The sequence below is a fragment of the Perca fluviatilis genome, chromosome 17 (assembly GCF_010015445.1).
Source record: "Perca fluviatilis chromosome 17, GENO_Pfluv_1.0, whole genome shotgun sequence".
NCBI lineage: Eukaryota > Metazoa > Chordata > Actinopteri > Perciformes > Percidae > Perca > Perca fluviatilis.
The window spans coordinates 413,613-432,038 of record NC_053128.1 but is presented as its reverse complement, the minus strand read 5'-3'; the positions used below and the strand labels follow the sequence as shown (position 1 = coordinate 432,038).

General features: G+C 44.7%; 1 protein-coding gene across 1 annotated transcript in view; it reads right to left on the bottom strand.

Annotated features, from left to right (window-relative positions):
- Positions 1–18,426, bottom strand: part of LOC120546092 (LIM/homeobox protein LMX-1.2-like) — a 78,233-nt gene that overhangs the window by 23,101 nt on the left and 36,706 nt on the right. The window contains exon 3 of the mRNA XM_039780867.1: positions 7,670–7,902. Coding sequence (XP_039636801.1) covers positions 7,670–7,902 — 233 coding nt within the window. The remainder of the gene's footprint in view (positions 1–7,669; positions 7,903–18,426) is intronic.

The window sequence follows — 18,426 nt, the reverse complement described above, 5'->3', positions numbered from 1 at the left end:
CACTCACTCTCTCTCACACACACTCACACACACACACTCACACACAGACACAGACGTGTCCATGACATGCTGCTTTTGTTTTTGCTTTGTTTGGTTGTGATATTGTAAAAGGTATATACATTTTAATATTGAAGGATTATTGATTGGCTACTGATAATTGTGACGTTAATAAATTCGACTATACTTAATTAGCAGTTGCTGGTGATTATTTGTGTAGGCTACTTGTTGTGATAATTGCTGGTCGAACGGGTCCGCGCTCGAAATCACCCCTTCCTTTAATTCCTTTTTAAAGGATATTTTTACAGAAATGAGACTGTTCCACAGTTTGATTATTGGTCCCTGACTTGCAGGGTGGTGCCCCGTTTTGATTGTTTGTCGATTTGATAAAGTTATTAATAACCATATTCATAACTTTATTAATATTGATAAAACATATTTGATAATTTACCAATGATCAAATCTGTACCCTACGTGTATCCTACAGGTGGTTGCAGCAATGTTAGCAGTGAAGGAGAGTTGGTCGTCAAGTGTCACACCCAGGTTTTTAGCAGTCTGGGTGGGGACTACCACAGAGTTGTCAATTGTTATAGTCAGGTCTTGGGTAGGAGAGCCCTTCCCTGGAAGGAAAAGGAGCTCAGTCTTGTCAAGGTTGAGTTTCAGATGGTGTGTGGACATCCAAGAAGATATGTCAGTCAGACAGGCCGAAATATGTGCTGCTACTTGAGTTTCAGACTCAGGAAAGGAGAGAATTAGTTGGGTGTAGAAAAGCTGTGCAACTGAATGACAGACCCGAGAGAGTTGGTGTACAGAGAAAAGAGGAGGGGACCCAGGACTGATCCCTGAGGAACCCCAGTTTTGAGTGGGAAAGGTTCTGAGCTAGATCCTCTCCAAGTTACCCGGTAGGTTCGGTCTGCCAGGTAAGATGTCAGCAAAGAGAGCTCAGAGCCACAGACACAGAATCTGGAGTGTCGAAATGAGGATCTGGTGGTTCACTGTGTCGAAGGCAGCAGAAAGGTCCAGAAAGATGATGATGGAAGAGAGAGAGGTTGTTCTAGCGATGTGAAGCTGCTCAGTGACAGCAAGTAGGGCAGTTGCTGTTGAGTGACCAGCCTTGAAGCCAGACTGGTGGAGATCAAGAAGGTTGTTCTGGTGGAGATAGGTAGAGAGTTGATTATGAATGGCACGCTCAAGAGTTTTAGATAGAAATGGAAGAAGGGAGACGGGTCTATAGTTATTTACATCAGAGGAGTCGAGTGTTGGTTTTTTGAGTAGTGGAGTCACTCTTGCCTCGTTGAGGGCATCGGGGAAACAGCCAGTTGACAAGGAGATGTTAATGAGATGAGTGAGGAAAGGAAGAAGGTCAGGAGCAATGACCTGGAGGAGGTGAGAAGGGATAGGATCCAGGGGGCAGGTGGTTGGTTCGGGCAGAGGTAATCAAAGTAAGAATTTGATTTGGAGATAGAGGGGTGAAAGAGGAAAGAGTACTGGATGTGATGGATGGTAAGGTGATTTTAGGAGGTGTGGTGGAGAATGAAGAGCGTATGTCATCTATCTTTTTTACAAAGTAGTTGAAAAGTGGGTTGGTAGGAGGGAGGAGGGAGGAGGTGGACTGGGGGAATCTAGCAGGTTAGGGAAGATGGAAAAAAGTTTTTTGGGTTGGAGAAAGAGGATTCAATTTTGGTTTGATAAAAAGAGCTTTTTGCTGCAGAAATAGAGGCAGCGAAGGAGGAAAGAAGAGACTGATAGGTAAGCAGATCATCTGGGTGTTTAGATTACCGCCATTTCCTTTCCGCTGCCCGTATAGTTGATCTTTCAGCACGTACTGAGTCAGATAACCATGGCGCTGGGGAGGACTTGCTAGCCTGTCGTGAAGTAAGAGGGCAGAGAGAGTCGAGAGAGGAGGATAGAGTATAGAGTAGAGTGTCTGTGGCAGCGTTAGGAGGCATGAGTAAGAAAGAGTCAATGGGAGGAGGGTACGTCGAGTTGCAGCAGCGCGGAGAGAGTGAACGAATATTATGGCGGACAGGTACGGTGTCTCTTGAGATATGGTTGTGAGCTTGGGAGAGTGGTAAAGAGTAAGGGATGAAGAAATGGTCTGAGGTATGGAGTGGGGTAACAGTGAGGTTGGATGTAGAGCAGTTTCTGGTGAATATGAGATCCAGGTGGTTGCCAGCTTTGTGAGTGGGTGGTGAAGGAGAGCGTGAGAGGGCAAAAGAAGAGAGAAGGTGAAGAAAGGTAGCTGACTTCTCTGTCTGGATGTTGAAGTCGCCCAGAAGTACCAGCAGAGGACCAGTTATAGGGATGTTTGAAAGAAGGACATCCAGCTCCTCCAAAAACTCCCCCAGAGAACCTGGTGGGCGGTAGATAACAATGATGACTAGTTGTACCGGATGAGTTATGGTGACAGCATGAAGTTCAAAAGAGAGTGGAGTGAACTGTGGCAGTGGGTAGAGAGAAAATCTCCACTTGGGGTTAATGAGTAGGCCTGTCCCCCCGCCTCTCCCACTGGGTCTGGGTGTGTGGGTGAAAGAGTAGGCAGAAGAGAGAGCAGCAGGGGTGGATGTGTTGGTTGGTGTAATCCAGGTCTCAGTGAGGGCAAGGAAGTCAAGGGATTTCAGGCTGGCAAAGCCAGAGATGAACTCAGTCTTGCGAGTGGCAGACTGGCAGTTCGACAGGCCACCTGCAACAAGGTGTTAGGTGTGTGTGGAACGGGTGGGATAGGTAAGAGAGGTGGGGTTGCGGAAATGTTGCGAGCTAGTGCGTGGTTTGTAGTATCTCCGAGAGGAAACAAGTACAGGAATGGAAAAGCAGCACATTTCCAAATGAAGACACCGAGCAATGTAAGTGAGATATGAGATATCGAGGCCACTTAACTTCCCACTTAGCCTCCCGCGAAGACACCTGCGTAGACTCCTTTGTCTTTTTCCTCCAAGTCTTTGTCCGCTGAAGCTGCCGCTTCACGCAAATGCTAGTGTTAAATACAAGGAGGAGATCGGTGTTTGCTACAGGTGGGGAGGCCACACCCTGGCTAATCAGTCAAAGCACCTGAGAGCCGTTAACCTCCACTCCCAAAAGTCACACTTCACACTAACTAGTTTCACTTTAACAAGAACCACTAAATTTGGCCTAACACAACCAGTCCAGCAGAAAACACACACCAGCAGTAGAAAGTAGAAAAGTAGAAGAAGCAGCAAAAACCCAAATAAAGTAAGTACTTAGCTTAATATCAAGCAGTCCAGTAGTCAGTTCCTTCAGAAATTAAAAGCACACTGACAGACGTCCTTTAAAAAGCCTTTAAAAGAATAAAGTGAGACCAACTCCTTCAACTGTAGTTCATTCTGAAGCTGATTCCATGCAGATGGTGCTGCAAAATTAAAAGCCTTTTTGCCAAAGTCAGTGCGGGCTCTAGGGACTGACAATAAAAACAGATCCTGTGAACGCAAGTGATATGTCCCTGCAGACCTCGGGAGGATGTAAGCGTTCAGATAAGGAGGAAGTAGTAGTTCTAAAAGTAGAATGGGAGCCAGAGCCTTCAGTTATCAGGCTCCTCTCCTATGGAACCAGTTCCCGATCTGGGTTCGGGGGGCAGAAACTGTAATCGCATTCAAGAATGAACTTAAAACTCTTCTATTTGATAAAGCTTATAGTTAGGGAGTGAGGAGTTGCAGTGTCCACCTAACTGGCCCACCTGCTTCTCTTCATAATTGTTAGATTAATAATATATAACAAAGTAGAGGGAGGCAGGCCAGCAAAGCCCGATCCGGCAGGGAATAGTTCCAAGCCAAAAAAGCTACCTCTCCTTATGACCTGTCTCTCTTAGTTACGCTGTTATAGTTTTAGACTGCCGGGGGACTTCCTTCCTTTCTTTGACACACTGAGCTGCTCTCTCCTCTCCCTCTCTATTACCATTTGTGTGTATCCCGTCCCAGAAATGCTTGTTATTAATCCTAGCTTCTGGGGAGTTTACTCCCCGGAGTCCTTATGTTTTTTTCCCCCAGCGTATTTCCTTGGAGAACGTTGGCACCAAGATCTTGGTTCCAGCTGTCGCCGTGGTCCTGCTGCACTCCCTGCTAAGCTCAGCAGTGCCCTGCAGTGTCATGCTGCGTCCTGCTGAACCCTGCAGCTTCCTGCTACGTCCATCCATGCTCTGCTGGGCCACGCTACATCCTGTAACGCCCTGCAGCGCCCTGATATGACATGAACTACTACGACTACCATTTGAAGTCACTGTCATAAATCATAAAGTCATAAATAAAAAGATGCCAGTGCATCCAACGCCTAATTGAGAGGGAGAACCACTCGACCCGAGAGTACAGCAAACAGTGATGAGTATGAGATTTTAAGTTTGTGATGAATCTTAAGGCTCCATGAAACACCATGTCCAAAGCATGAAGACACTGGGAGGTTGAAAACATAATATAAATGTCAGCATAGTCCAAAACAGACAAGAATGTTGCATTTACAAGTTGTTTTTTTGCTCCAAAGGATAAACAAGACTTGATTCTGAAGAAAAAAACCTAACTTCAACCTTTGACATGCAATGTAAAAGACAGTGATTGATCAATGATAATGCCCAAATATTTGTAATGTGACACTTCTTCGATTTCTGTACCTGAAAGTGTACAAATGGTTGGGACATTGTTTTTAGATGATTTTCCCCTAGTGAAAGTCATGACTTTTTTTAGAGTTTAGAACCAATTTTAAAGTAGCCAGATTATGTTGCAAGATGTTAAAAGCAGATTGTAAATTTGTGATTGCCTGACCTAAAGTGGACCCAGAACAGTAGAGAACAGTATCATCAGCATAGTAATGATAGTTTAATTTATTTATATTATTGCAGAGGTTGTTTATATAAATGCTAAAAAGAAGTGGCCCAAGGACTGAGCCTTGAGGCACCCCTTTTGAAATATTTAGGGAGGCAGACGTGAAGCCATCTACTTGCACACATTAGCCCTCATTTATGAAACGTGCGTACGACCTAAAACAGGCATAGGACGGGCGTACGCCGATTCCTATGCAAAGCTCGGCATTTATCAATTTGAACGTGAGCGTAGGCTGCGATAAAATCTCACGTCTGGTCTGAACTCGTGTACGCAAGTTTCCGAGTCAGCGTGGCCTTGCGGTGCAGCATATACTAAGTTTAACAGGAGAAGGAGAAGTCATCAGTTGCTCACTTATCAGCAATGGCAGATCTGGCTCTTTTAGAAGACCTCTATGAGCCAGTACAACAGTGCACACGTACGCGCACGTGCCACGGTGGAGCGCTCCATCGGATTGTTTAAGGGCAGATGGCTTGCATCAGCAGGGGGGGGGACCCTATACACGGCAGAAAAAGTCTGCAACATTGTTTTAGCCTGTGGGGTTCTGCACAACATCTCGCAGGAAAACTGGGTGCCATAAATGTAGCGATGGAGCCAGATGACCCGATGCCCAGAGAGCAGTGTCCAGCACAGCCCCAACTGGGGGCTATATATTATTCCTCGCTTTTAAAAGGTAGCCTATCGTGTTATGTTTGGCAATGATATTCAATACAGGAAACATGACGATGCACATTTTTATTTATTATTCAGGTTTTCATTTCTCTGTCGTGAACGATTTATTTCTGCCATTGACCGAGTTATTTCGGCTTGTTTTTCCAGCCCCTCTGCTGTCAGGAGACAGGGTTGGGGTGGTGGTCCAGCACGGGGGGACGGAGGACACGCACTCTCCCTCAGCTGTTGCCTCGTTCTGACTCATGAAAAAAAAAGACACTGCATAAACTCCGCTACTGTGTGTTTATTTAAATATAGGTACACCATGTAGGCCTAAGAGATTACAATAGAAGCCTGTATATTACTATTAGGACTATAGAAAATGTGTCAAGGATGTATAAATTAAATAGGCTAAACTTCAGCTGGAGTACAATTTACTACGGCAACACTGTTGACCGCATCAGTGATCTCTTTTCATCCCGCATTCTTTCTACAGCCTTTAATACCAGTTTTCAGGCTGCCAAATAGTACACACGTTAGTGCAAATGAACCTGAGATATCAGGGTTTCAATCTCCACCTCTGAAAAGTGCCACTTCTCAGCCGGATTACGTCTCACCATGTCGTAAATTGTAGGGGTGAGGCCTCAAAACCAAGAATATATTGGGGCGTGATATTTAAATTACGATTGTTTCCAGCCGCTGCATTTATCAATGTACGACCATTCTTACGCTCTGATTGGTGTGATACGAACGTTTTATGAATCACACGTGAAGCCTGTCATAAGACGATTTCTGCGCTCATATCTACGTTAGGTTGATAAATGAGGGCCAATGTGTTCTCCCTGTTAGATAACTGTTGAACCATCCCACTGCTTGTTCTGATTGTCCAATAGAAGTGTCTTTGAAGAAGTATTTTATGGTCCACTGTGTCAATAGCTTTTGACAAATCAATAAACAGTGCTGCACAGGGCCTTTTATTGTCTAAGATTTTGACCAGATCATTTACAACTTTTGAAATAGCTGTTATTATTATTATTATTATTGTTGTTTCCTAAAACCAGATTGAAATTCATTCAGAATATTGTTATTAATTAAATAGTATTTTAATTGCATGCTGATGACTGATTCCATTAATTTAGCTAATATTGACAATTTAGAAATAGGCCTATAGTTAGTTAGTTTTCAGGATCACCACCTTTGTGAAGGGGGAGAACATTGGCAGATTTCCAGATGGCTGGTACTTGATTTGTGGTTAAAGAAAGGTTAATTAAATACGTAACTGGATTTGCTATCAAATCTTTTTCGATGTTTCAGAAAGGAAATAGGCGGATTTGGCATTATGGATTTTTACAGTACTTAAATTCTGTAAACGCCGAAATTTCAACCAGTCAGACTCGAGCTTTGACTTTCTAGCTTGAGCCCAGGCTGGATTTCGCTCTAGAAGAAGGTCAGACAATTCATTGCTAAACCAAACATTATTTCGCTCTTTCACTCTATGTCTTTTGAGTGGGGCATGCTTATTTACCAGGTCTGTGAAACATCATAAAAAAATGTCCAAGCATTTTCAACATCATCAATAAGACTAATTCTTCCCCAATCAAAATCATACAGATCATGTAAAAAGCCCTGCATTGAAAACTGCTTCATTGCCCTCTTAAAAATTATGCGCGGCCTTGTTTTAGGAATTTTTGTGTTCCTTACAGATGCTATAAGACAATGATTGCTTATATCATTTGCAAAAACAGAGGCACAGGAATATTTGTGAGGGGCATTTGTAAGAATGAGATCAATTAATGATTTTTCTGGATGTTTTAAGTTTGGTCTGGTGGGGCTATTCACAATCTGAAAAAACACAAAATGATTTAAAATGGTCAGACATTGGCAGAAGCCAGTTCCAATTAAGATCTCCTAAAAAGACAATTTCATTATAATTCAGACTTGTTAAAAACTCCCTCAGAGAGGAAAGAGTGCTACTGTCAGCTGAGGGAGGTCTATAACAACCAACAACCATGATGTGAAGACTCTTAGAAACTTCTAAGTCAAGGGCCAACAATTCAAATTGTCTGCTTATTGACTTTGAGACAGTTACATTCACAAGAAATGACTTTTTCACATATCGTACATATGTACATGTACATTAAGTTATTAATTGGCTGTGTTTTAAACTCACTGGGTTTGTAATAGGCTGTGAGGGTTACCTGAGTCTGAGCTGTCTGGACTGACGGTGCTGAGCAGCTCCCTTTCCTTCTCATAGTCGCTCCTGCACAGCAGCTGACCTTCTTTCAGAACAAACTGGTCTCCTTTGCGCAGCTGGCGCTCACAGACGCAGCAGCAGAAGCAGCTGAGATGGTAAACACTCTCCAGAGCTCGCATTACCATCTCCGTGGCTGCTATCTTCTCCAGACAGCCGCTGCACTTGGTGGCAAACAACCTGAGAAAACACAGCAGACACACCAGTGCTAACAATGAAGACAGTGGAGGGATTTCTGGAGGGATGTTCAGGGTGAGGTTGGGCAGATTCTGGGCATTAACTGAACTTTGGATCCAGCACTTTTCATTTTGAGTGTACCTCCTGAGACTATGACACATAGTGGCCTGATCTCCTTACTCTTAAAATTTCCACTGAATGCAAGAACGTCTGTGGACCGGCTCCGCTGCGTATCGGCTCTGTGCTCCGCCGTCCATTAATACCCACAAGGTCCGGATTTGTTGCAGCACGGCTGCGGCCATGACTGATAGCTGTAGTCACGAGGACCCACAAGATCTCGCAAATTCCCATAGAATAGAACCACAAAACTGTTGTTTCCATACGGAGGAGTAGAGGGGAAACAGCTCTGTGCTGTGTTTTCAAGGTGTAGTGCAGGGAAATATGATCCGCAGTGAGCACGGTGTATTTTATTTTGAAAATTAACCAGATGTTTTATTTTGTTTCTGTGCTCAACTTCCTGTTCCGCACTATCTGCTGTGTGCTGAATTGCTGCGGAGCTCTCCGGCGTCTGGCAAAAATAGAAGCTCAGTGTATCTGCTCCGGAGGGCTGCGGACCACTGGAGCTGGGACGCAGTCGGAACGCAGCCGTTCTGCAGTCAGTGGAAATACACCCACTGACTTTAATGGAAACCTAATGACTCCGCCGCCGTTCTGGAGCAGATCCGCAGCCGTTACGCAGCCAGTGGAAATTGGGGGTTATTGAAGATTCTGCTTCTAATAGCCAAAATGACAATAACAGCAAGATCACAGCTGAAAACAGACAGGTTTGCTGAAGAATGGGCACCAGTGATACAAGCAATGCCAGAATTACAGTCATCTTTTTTTTCTTCTTTTCTTTAGTACATTGTTTATTTGTATTTGTGCTCTTGGTACACTTATATCTTTCTGTCTGTTTCTTGTAATTCAGGCCATACATGGGGCCGTCTAACTATAGTGTTGGTTTATGAATAGTATGAGCTGTGGAATGACGTGTTACTCAGGGAAAGGAAATAGAAAATGACCCTTACCAAAGGGAAAAGGACTATCTTATAACTGACTTGGAAGGACTATACGTTTAAATTAATGTACATGTTAATTCATCTCCATCTTGTTATTTGTTGTGTGTACCACTGGACCTGAGGCCCTCTGTCCCTGATAACTCCAGTTATATACTGGTTAGTCTATATCCTTGACGTTCCACTTCTGGGATTGCTCTGTTGCCGCTGGAAAATCTTCCGGATTTCACTCATTTGTCCGGATATCTGTCACCTTGGGTGTCTTTTGTGTTGGCGTTCTAACCTCCGGTGGATTTGTGAGGACTATGGTTAACTGCTCCTCAGATCTCTGCAGGGTAAATCCAGACAGCTAGCTAGACTATCTGTCCAATCTGAGTTTTCTGTTGCAAGACTAAAACTACTTTTGAACGTACACATGTTCCACCAAAACAAGTTCCTTCCTGAGACTATTTAGCAGAGGCACCGGGGCTCCGTCTGGAGCTTAGCACCGCCCAAGATGATTGTGATTGGTTTAAAGACATGCCAATAAACCAGAGCATGTTTTCCTCCCATCAGAATGCTGTGTGGACTAGCCAGACCTTCCTCTGCAGCGCTGTGGAGGAAGATCTGGCAAAGCCAAACTAGCCTTTACTGTACGCAAGCTGATCATGCTCACTGTCGTGCGTAGTCGTCCCCCCCCCCCCAAAGGCCCATTCTGAGCCAGAATAAACTCTGCCATCAGGCATCTTGTTCAAGTTAGTGTTGTCATGATACCAAAATTATGACCGAACTCCTCATGTTGAACCGACGATAGCATGAAACTGATCAGGAACAAACCAACAACATCAGAGGCTCTACTTTCCCATTTCGAAGGTGAAAGTACAGTTGTACTGCCAAACAGGCGAAATCCCTCCATAGACACGTTTTGCAGACAAGTTGATTTTATTTATTCAAAATCAACTCAGTTGTGCCTCTTGGACAATTTAGAAATCTGGTTTTAAACCTGCAAACTTCTACTTGTAACTGCTTTACAGAGATGTACTTTGTTTTGCATCCTTATTACACTAATTTATCTATCAAATAAATAATTTTCTCTGTATTTCTTATGATTGTATTTTCCTTTATGTTCTGTTTTTGTCTTTGTAATTTGACTCAATGACTGATTGGAAATGAGCGTCACCCCTCAATGATCTAAATGCCACGGCATGCTTGGAAAGTAGTTTGTGCAAAGTGTCCTCTGAAGGCTAAAATGTATAAACAGGGGTGAGACAAAATGTATTATAACAGCATACACTTTTGGAGAGTCTCTTCTCAAAGGCATTCTTGGGGTTTCCCTCAGTTGTACACACAAAAGGTGCCCAAAGTAGTTGTGCAGTTGTGTTCTCACTTTTTGTTTGACAAAAAACAGCTTTAGAGAGACATTCACAAATCTCTGGAAGTTACAAATATTGTCGTAGAAGAAGCGAGGGATTGCCTATACACCTCCATTCCTGCCCTCAGAGGGATGTTTTGTTGTCTGGACTCCCAGAGAGTGCTGTGTGTGGATAACATCTATAGTTTTAGTATGATGACGTCAAGCTGAAGAGCAACCGCGCTCAAGACCCGAGCCAAGACTGGGACTCAAGAAGAAGACAGAGCCAGCACAGAGCTCATTCACACACATTCTTCTTTCATTCATCATTCTTCTTGGTCACTTAGACTGACACAAACCACCCAGCATGCACCCCACCTCAATCGATCCTGATTGGCCACATCGAATCTGAGCAGAGCTCATCTTTTTTAATTGCAGTATTTTGTATTTTATTTTAATACATTTGATGAGCAAACCTGTGTAATTGTGTATTTGTGCCCATCGGTGGGTGTGAGAGCAGAGGCCGGCAGACTGAGTGTTGAATCTGGGAACAGGGCTAAAAGGAGGGCAGGGTGGGGGGAGGAAGGAGGTGGCTCGAGCAGGTACAGAAGGCTCAGTGTTTGGACAGCTGCACTCCTCCTCCTCTCTGAGTGGGACTACCCTCCTCTATTCAGCAGCCTCTCCATGCTGTCCAACTCCCTCCTGCACATTTACACAACAACAGTAGAGAAGACGGAGACGCTCACATTATCGTCGATATCAGTAGCTGTGAAGGCGAGTATGGTTTGAATGTGAAGCTGTTAATACAGTGGAGAAACAGCTTGAGGGGCATTTAGACCAAAAACAGCGATCTGGAGATTGTGTGTCAATGAAACGGCCCATTTGTGTGACGTCCTGTTGTGTTCTTTAACCCCCCAACAAAGCACAAATATACTTTATATTTCACATTGCACGTGGCTAATTCAAATTCAACTATGTGGTTAGGTTTAGGAAACAAAACCACGTGGTTAGGGTTAGGGAAAGATCGTGGGTGAGGTTAAAATAAGTAATGTCACTATAGTGACAAACAGGACATGAGGGACATCCTGGGTGAAAGTCCTGTTTTGTTTGACCCATCCACCACCCGACCCCCTTTCTATGTGGACGTTGGCACCCATTCTTCTGGAGCATTTGCTCTGAGCATCTAATAATAATAATCTAATATTGCCGCTTGTGCGACGGTATCAGACGCAAAGAGCTGAGGCAAAGCGTCGGTATTTGACTCCCTGGGAATGACAACTGGCTCTATAGACATCTTAATATGAAACACCATCCATTCCAACCAATAAAAGTAAGCTGCAACATCATTTACAGGTATGTGAAAAAATAATAAAGGTAATGAAAGGAAATGTAACATCAATTTGTGTTGGTTGTTTAAATATTGAAGAGAAAGAATGAATGGAAATATAATAAATGTTTGTCTGCTGGTGTAGGGAGCCGTCATCACATGTGAGTTCATGGGATTTGATCATTTGTTTGGCGAGATGGTGAAGCAAATGATACTGATATGGTGAACTGTGTTTTAATGTTTACATTAAACTTCAGATTCATTTAGACAAGACATTCAAATTCTAAAGTCTGACAAGTATTTTCCCCCTGTTGAAACTCATAGGTCAGACCTGGACAATTCATGAGGATTGTTTTTTTCTGTAAGCGAGAATTCAGAGTTTTCAAGGATTCAAAATTTCATGAATCACTTGTGCGTATGAGGCCCAGTGAGACAGTCCTCAACAGAAAAACAACAGCATCGTTTGTTCACTCATTTCTGTTTTGTTTTGGAGTTCTCCCTGCACCACTCTTTGTCTAAATGTCAGTTGAGCACATAAAATCTCCTAATCTAAAAGGCAGATTTTCATGTAATTTACACATTTTTGATTTTAAGGACCCCATGACCTTTTCTCAGGACAAACACATTTAAATAATAAGAGTATGGTTCTTTCCAACACATGTGGGGTCTGCAGAACCTCACAACTTCAAGGAGTAGCTACCGGGGCTGAGACTTTTAGTCTGGCTTATTTTTAAAACCTTGTATGGTGCAGCTTTCACTGTGAGTGAAAGTTGTTTCCAGCAGACCATTCATGAAAAGTCCTCAGCGGCTCATTTAAGTGGACCACCACTGCTAGGAGCCATCTCTTTGGAGGGGCCACCTCTTTGGAGGGGCCACCTCTTTGTAGGAGCCTCCTTGACCCCCTGGCCCTCTTCCCCTATGCTTGCACACTACTCCAGCGGCTTAACAAGCATAAAGAGGTACAGGATTAAAGAGGATAAGAGGAGTGGAGAAAGGATGAAGCAGTAAAAACAGACTGTGTGTGTTTCTTCACTGTTCTCTTGTTTGTTCTCCCTCCTCGGGGAGCTGGGTGACCTAAAGGACGGTGCTGGCTGGGTGGGTGGCGGCTTCGGGTGGCAGCTTGTTGGTGTTTTAATTAGTAGGCGTAATGAAAAGATGATTGTAAAGGAAGCAGGGGGAAATAAAAGCAGGATTCAGAGAGTGGGGATGAGCTGTTTGCTCAGCCAAAGCTCAAGAAGTCAGAATAAGGCCCCAGGATTCTCTGGGGACTCACTTCAACATGTTTGTTAGCAGGGAAATGATCTCAGCAATCAATCAGATGCACTCCTTTATTCACCTTCTGCTGGTTCACCACACACTGAAGAGTCATCAGAGGTGGTGGTGGAGGACCCAGTACAGTTTGCCTACCCTACCAACCGATCAACGGAAGACGCCGTAGCACACATCCTCCACACCAACCCTATCTCACCTGGAAAAGAAAGGAAGCTATGTGAGATTACAGATCAGTTTCCAACACCATAGTTCCCTCCAGACTTGTCAAGCTCATGGACCTGGGATGAAACACCTCACTGTGCATGTGGATCCTTGATTCCTGACAGCTAGACCCCAGGTAGTGAGGGTGGGCGGACACGCCTCTTCCACCCTCATCCTTAACACCGGAGCACCCCAGGGCTGTGTTTTTTTAGTCTCCTGCTGTATTCCATGTACACACACGACTGTGTAGCCACTTTCAACTTCAACAGCTAAAACACAGGACTTTCAAGCCAGGGAGCGGAGTTCACTTCCCGGGGAAAGCAAGTCAAGTCAAGTCAAAAAGTCAAAAATGTGTTTTAAGACGAGACTTAAAGATCTCGGCAGTAGAGGAGCACCTAATATGAATGGGAAGTTTGTTCCAGAGTCTCGGGGCCACAACGGAGAAGGCACGATCACCCTTTGTTTTCATCCGAGACTGTGGAATAGCTAAAAGGAACTGATTAGACGATCTGAGGTTCCTGGAGGAGTGATGTAGGGTAAGGAGATCAGCAATATATAAAGGGGCCAATCCACGTAATGCCTTAAAAACAAGTAACACTAGAACTGCAAGCAGATATGACGGGGTCCAAGCCTCCACGGCGCGAGTCGCCCCCGACCCAAGGAGCATGCGAAAGTGGAACCCAAAGCAGTGGGGAGGGAAACATCAGGAACTATTGCGAGGTGTGAGCTGCAAAGTCTGCGGTACATTGCCATTGCAAATATCCCATTAACATTGATTGAGTAAAAGGCCAAAAACTTGTCTACGTTGACTATAGTGCCCCCTTATGGCCGATCTTCGCTCGAAAAAGTTGGTTTTGCACATTGCGCGTTATTGCGAAAAACCTTAGCAGAAATGGACGTGGCCTATATCATCAGATTCAGCTCGATTCAAGCAACACGTGGATGTAAGGGTTTTTAATGTGCAATGTGGGAGTTACAGGCAAAACACGTTTGATGTCATTATAGCGCCACCTAGTGGCATGTGTAATTTTTGGTATGTGAGGTCCATGAACCATTGTACATCTACACCGTAAATTTGAAGTTGCTCACATTAGTGTAAGTGGTGAATCCAAACCTGGGTCCCCTAGGCCATGCCCATTTTGACGAATCAGTACCCCACTGTAGGCTTGGCCTCAGGAGTGGCCCTAGATGGGCGTAATAACTGGATGAGCCGTTCATGAGATATAAACTTTTTGTACTTGTAGCGCCCCATAGTGGCCAATTTTCGTAAAATGTGTTGGAGAGCCCCAGAGGGTCAACAAGAATCTAAAGTTTCGCGTTGATAGCATTTATTTTGGCCGAGATATGGCAAAGTTCGTGTTTTTGTAACTAGCTACACAAATTTGTTTGTGTGTAATATGCGCAATTTTCATCCGATAAAATTTCTTTTGACAACTTTTTGTCAGGTCGATCGGGAGATGCTACATACAAAGGTTTGTGCAGATGGGTCGCACGGTCTAGGAGGAGTTTGAAAAAGTAGATTTACGATAAATTGCGATTTTTCGCACATGAAAGGTAGGCAGATATGGGCGTGGCCTATATCAGGAGATTCAGCTGAATTCAGGGAACGCGTGGATATGTGTCTTTGTAATGTGCGATGTACGGTTTGGGAGTTATATGGCCAAACACGTTCTTTTCTGCCACCTAGTGGTGCAAGTGGGTGAATTTTTGTCTGAGGTCCTTGCAGGGATCTGTACCATTCCTGTACGATTTAGGCTGTAGCGTGACTTTTATCAACAGAAGAATAATCATCTTTGGGAAAACAATAGGGTTTTGCTGCCATGGTTCTCCCACCCCTCGGGCTTGAACCCCTACTTACCTTAAAATCAATTCTATATTTGACAAGTAACCAGTGAAGAGCAGCCAATATCGGCGAGATATGATCCTTTCTTCTGGTACCAGTCAACAATCTAGCAGCCACATTCTGGACAAGCTGCAGGCGTGATAAAGATGAATAGCAAATCCCAGAATACAAGGAATTGCAGTAGTCAATACGAGACGAAATAAGAGCATGAATAACAGTCTCCACGTCTTTACAACAGAGGAAGGATTTTAGTTTAGCAATAGTCCTGAGATGAAAAAAGTTACATTTGACAACAGAACTAATTTGTTTGTCAAATTTTAATGCTGAGTCAAAGATGAAACCTAGATTTCTGGCAAAGGGCGCACACTTGAGGCTAAAGTCCCCAAATTTTTGTTATGTTTGTTATGTTTGTGAAGAATGGAGCCCAATGGGAGCATGTACAAAGAGAATAAAATTGGCCCTAAAATCGAACCTTGAGGTACACCGCATTTAATCACTGCCGAAGAGGAGGAGATATTTCAAATTTCAACAGAAAAGGTTCTATTTCTTAAATAAGAATTGAACCACTGTAGAGCAACAGCCTGGATCCCTACCCTATGCTGAAGGCGATCCAACAAGATGGCATGATCAACATTGTAAAATGCAGCACTAAGGTCCAGCAAGAGTAAAATAGCACAATTTCCTCCGTCACCGAACAGCAACAAATCATTTAGCACTTTAAGAAGTGCTGTTTCTGTGCTATGGTGTACTCTGAAACCAGACTGAAAATTGTCCAAGACATTATTTTCACTTAAAAATGAAAAGAGCTGAGCAAGAACAACCTTCTCCAAAATCTTGGACATAAATGATAATTTAGAAACAGGCCTAAAGCTGTTACAATTAGTAGGGTCAAGGTTGGGTTTTTTAATTAGAGGCTGAACCACAGCAGACTGATCTCATGAAGTGGCATATGCCATTATTGGCATGTTATCAAGACGCATACTCGCTTTTTAGCGTGTTTATCAATGCCGTTTGGCCTCCATTGACTTACATTACCTTGCGATTGCGTGTGAAATTACACCGTAGCGAGTCGTATGAAAGGGCGAAAATCCACGTAGGGAGGTTGGTTGGGGTTTCACCCAGGAGACCAGGGATCATGTCCCGCGTTTCACGTTTCCTTTGTGTCCCACGTGTCACGTTAAAGTCAACCATCGCTTTCTTCTTTTCCTAAACCTAAATCCGTTATTGTTTTCCTAAACCCAACCCATTTGCCGTGATGGTAATTCCTTGACCCGTCTTTCCTGCTTCGTCTCTGTGTCGCTCGTTGTCCCTGGCAACCGATAGCGTAGGATCCCAAAATGGTGGGCGGGCTCAGACGCCTCCCACAGCAAACATCTGCTACCATGACACGCAGCGTAGACATAAATGCGTACAGATAACACGCCACTCGGCTTTAGGAAAGTGGTGTGTATGTTTACGCAAAGTCATGATGTCATGTTGACCACAGCATGTTTAAAGCTAGATGGGACTGTGCCATTCATAAGAGAGCTATTTATTACAGACAAGAGGCTGGGACCAATAGTATCAAATACCTCTTTCAAAAGACGAGAGGGGACAATATCTGAAGATGAATAGGTAGGTTTCATGTGTCAGTCACAGTCAGTCGACATGAAAGGACGCTGGCGCTGTTTATTCGCCGCTTCTCCGTCGCTATTCTCTTGTGTTCCTGTTTGTTTGTGTTCGCTGTACCCCCTACCTCTGGACAGCCTCTGGACAGCCTCTCAGCTGGTTCCCGAAGCCGCCTGGGCTCCTCGACCGGACTGTTGCCTCGTCGGTTACAGCTACAGCGGCTAACCCGATTGCTGACCTCCTTCTCACAGGCAACCTCCACCAGATGCAAGATGTGACCGAGCCTGGACTTTCATCTCCTCCTGTCATGCCGTGGATCATTTTGGCGCTCACATCAGTCATCTACCTCTGTGCCCCTAGTCCACAGCTAACCGCTATCACGGAGCTATCACGGAGCTCTCAGTCCCTCCACTCGGCATCATGTTCAAATATTCAACTCTGCAACTGGTCGAACTCATCAACTACTCCATTCCATCCTGCACCCAGTCATCAAACAGCTCGGACTTCTACGTCGACCCCGTTACATCCACAGGATCTCTCGTCGCAAGTTTTTCTTCCACCACAGACAATCCATTCCATCCATCTGGTCACCTGCACGCTCTGTTGCAGCTCTCCCACTTCAACTGAATGCTTCGCCCACTGGATCACATAGGGCTGAACGCACCGCCAGGCTGCACAGAAAACCCGGACTGGACTACAGTGCTTTCCGCACTTCACATACACTTAATCATACTCTCCAATCATTTGCAAATCCGCTCACTGTCCCCCCTCAACTGCAATACCCCACACCCCACCGACCACACGCACTGCTAACCGGGACAACCTCAGATCTCTCCAGCCTGCCCCCATCCCACCACCCTGTCACCATGCCAACTTTGCCCTCCTCAACAACCGATCGCTTAACAATAAAGCCCCTGCCATCCATGAACTAATCCTCGACAACACTCTGGACTTCCTTCTGCTCACCGAAACCTGGCAACAACCCAACGACTTCTTCTCCCTCAACCAAGCATCCCCCCCGGCTACAACTACATCTGCAAACCCCGCCCCTCCCGCCGTGGAGGTGGCCTCGCTGTTATCTTCAATCAGAACTTTCGGATCACAGAACTCAGTATGACCGTTTGAATATCTCGCCTTCAAAGCTCTTTCCTCCATGACAGACATCCTCATTTACCGGCCACCTAAACCAAATCCCTCCTTCCTCTCTGATTTTACTGAACTCCTCACACTAGCCTCATCTCTCTCTCCACGTCTGCTGCTACTCAGTGATTTAAACATCCACATGGACTCCCCCACCTGCAAGCTCTCATCAGAATTCACCATTTTACTGGACAACTTCTCTCTCACCAAACATGTCACATTCCCCACCCAAGAAAAAGGACATATCCTCGAGCTGGTCTGCTCCACTAACCAACCGGTGCTCGACCTCCATCCATGCCTCTTTCCACTCTCTGATCACAAACTGATATGTTTCACCATCCCTTCTCCAACCCCACGCCCCTGCCTCCTCAGAGAAATCACCTTCCGCAACCTCAAATCTATCGATCCCCACCATCTCTCTGACCTGCTCTCCACCACTTTCCACCTGGACTCAACCCTCACCTCACCTGATGACCTCACAAACCACCTCAACTCCACCTTGTCTACCTCCCTCAACGCCCTGGCCCCCTATCAAAACAAAAACCGTCACTTTTAACACCTCTTCACCCTGGTACACACCTGCACTCCGGAAAATGAAACAAACTGGCCGTCAACTTGAACGTCTGACAATAAAATCATCTCTCACAGTCCCCCATGAAGCCTACAAACTCCACCTCATTGCCTACAAAGACACCCTCATTGCTGCTAAATCTGCCTACCTCTCCACCATCCTCACCAACCCCTGTCAAAA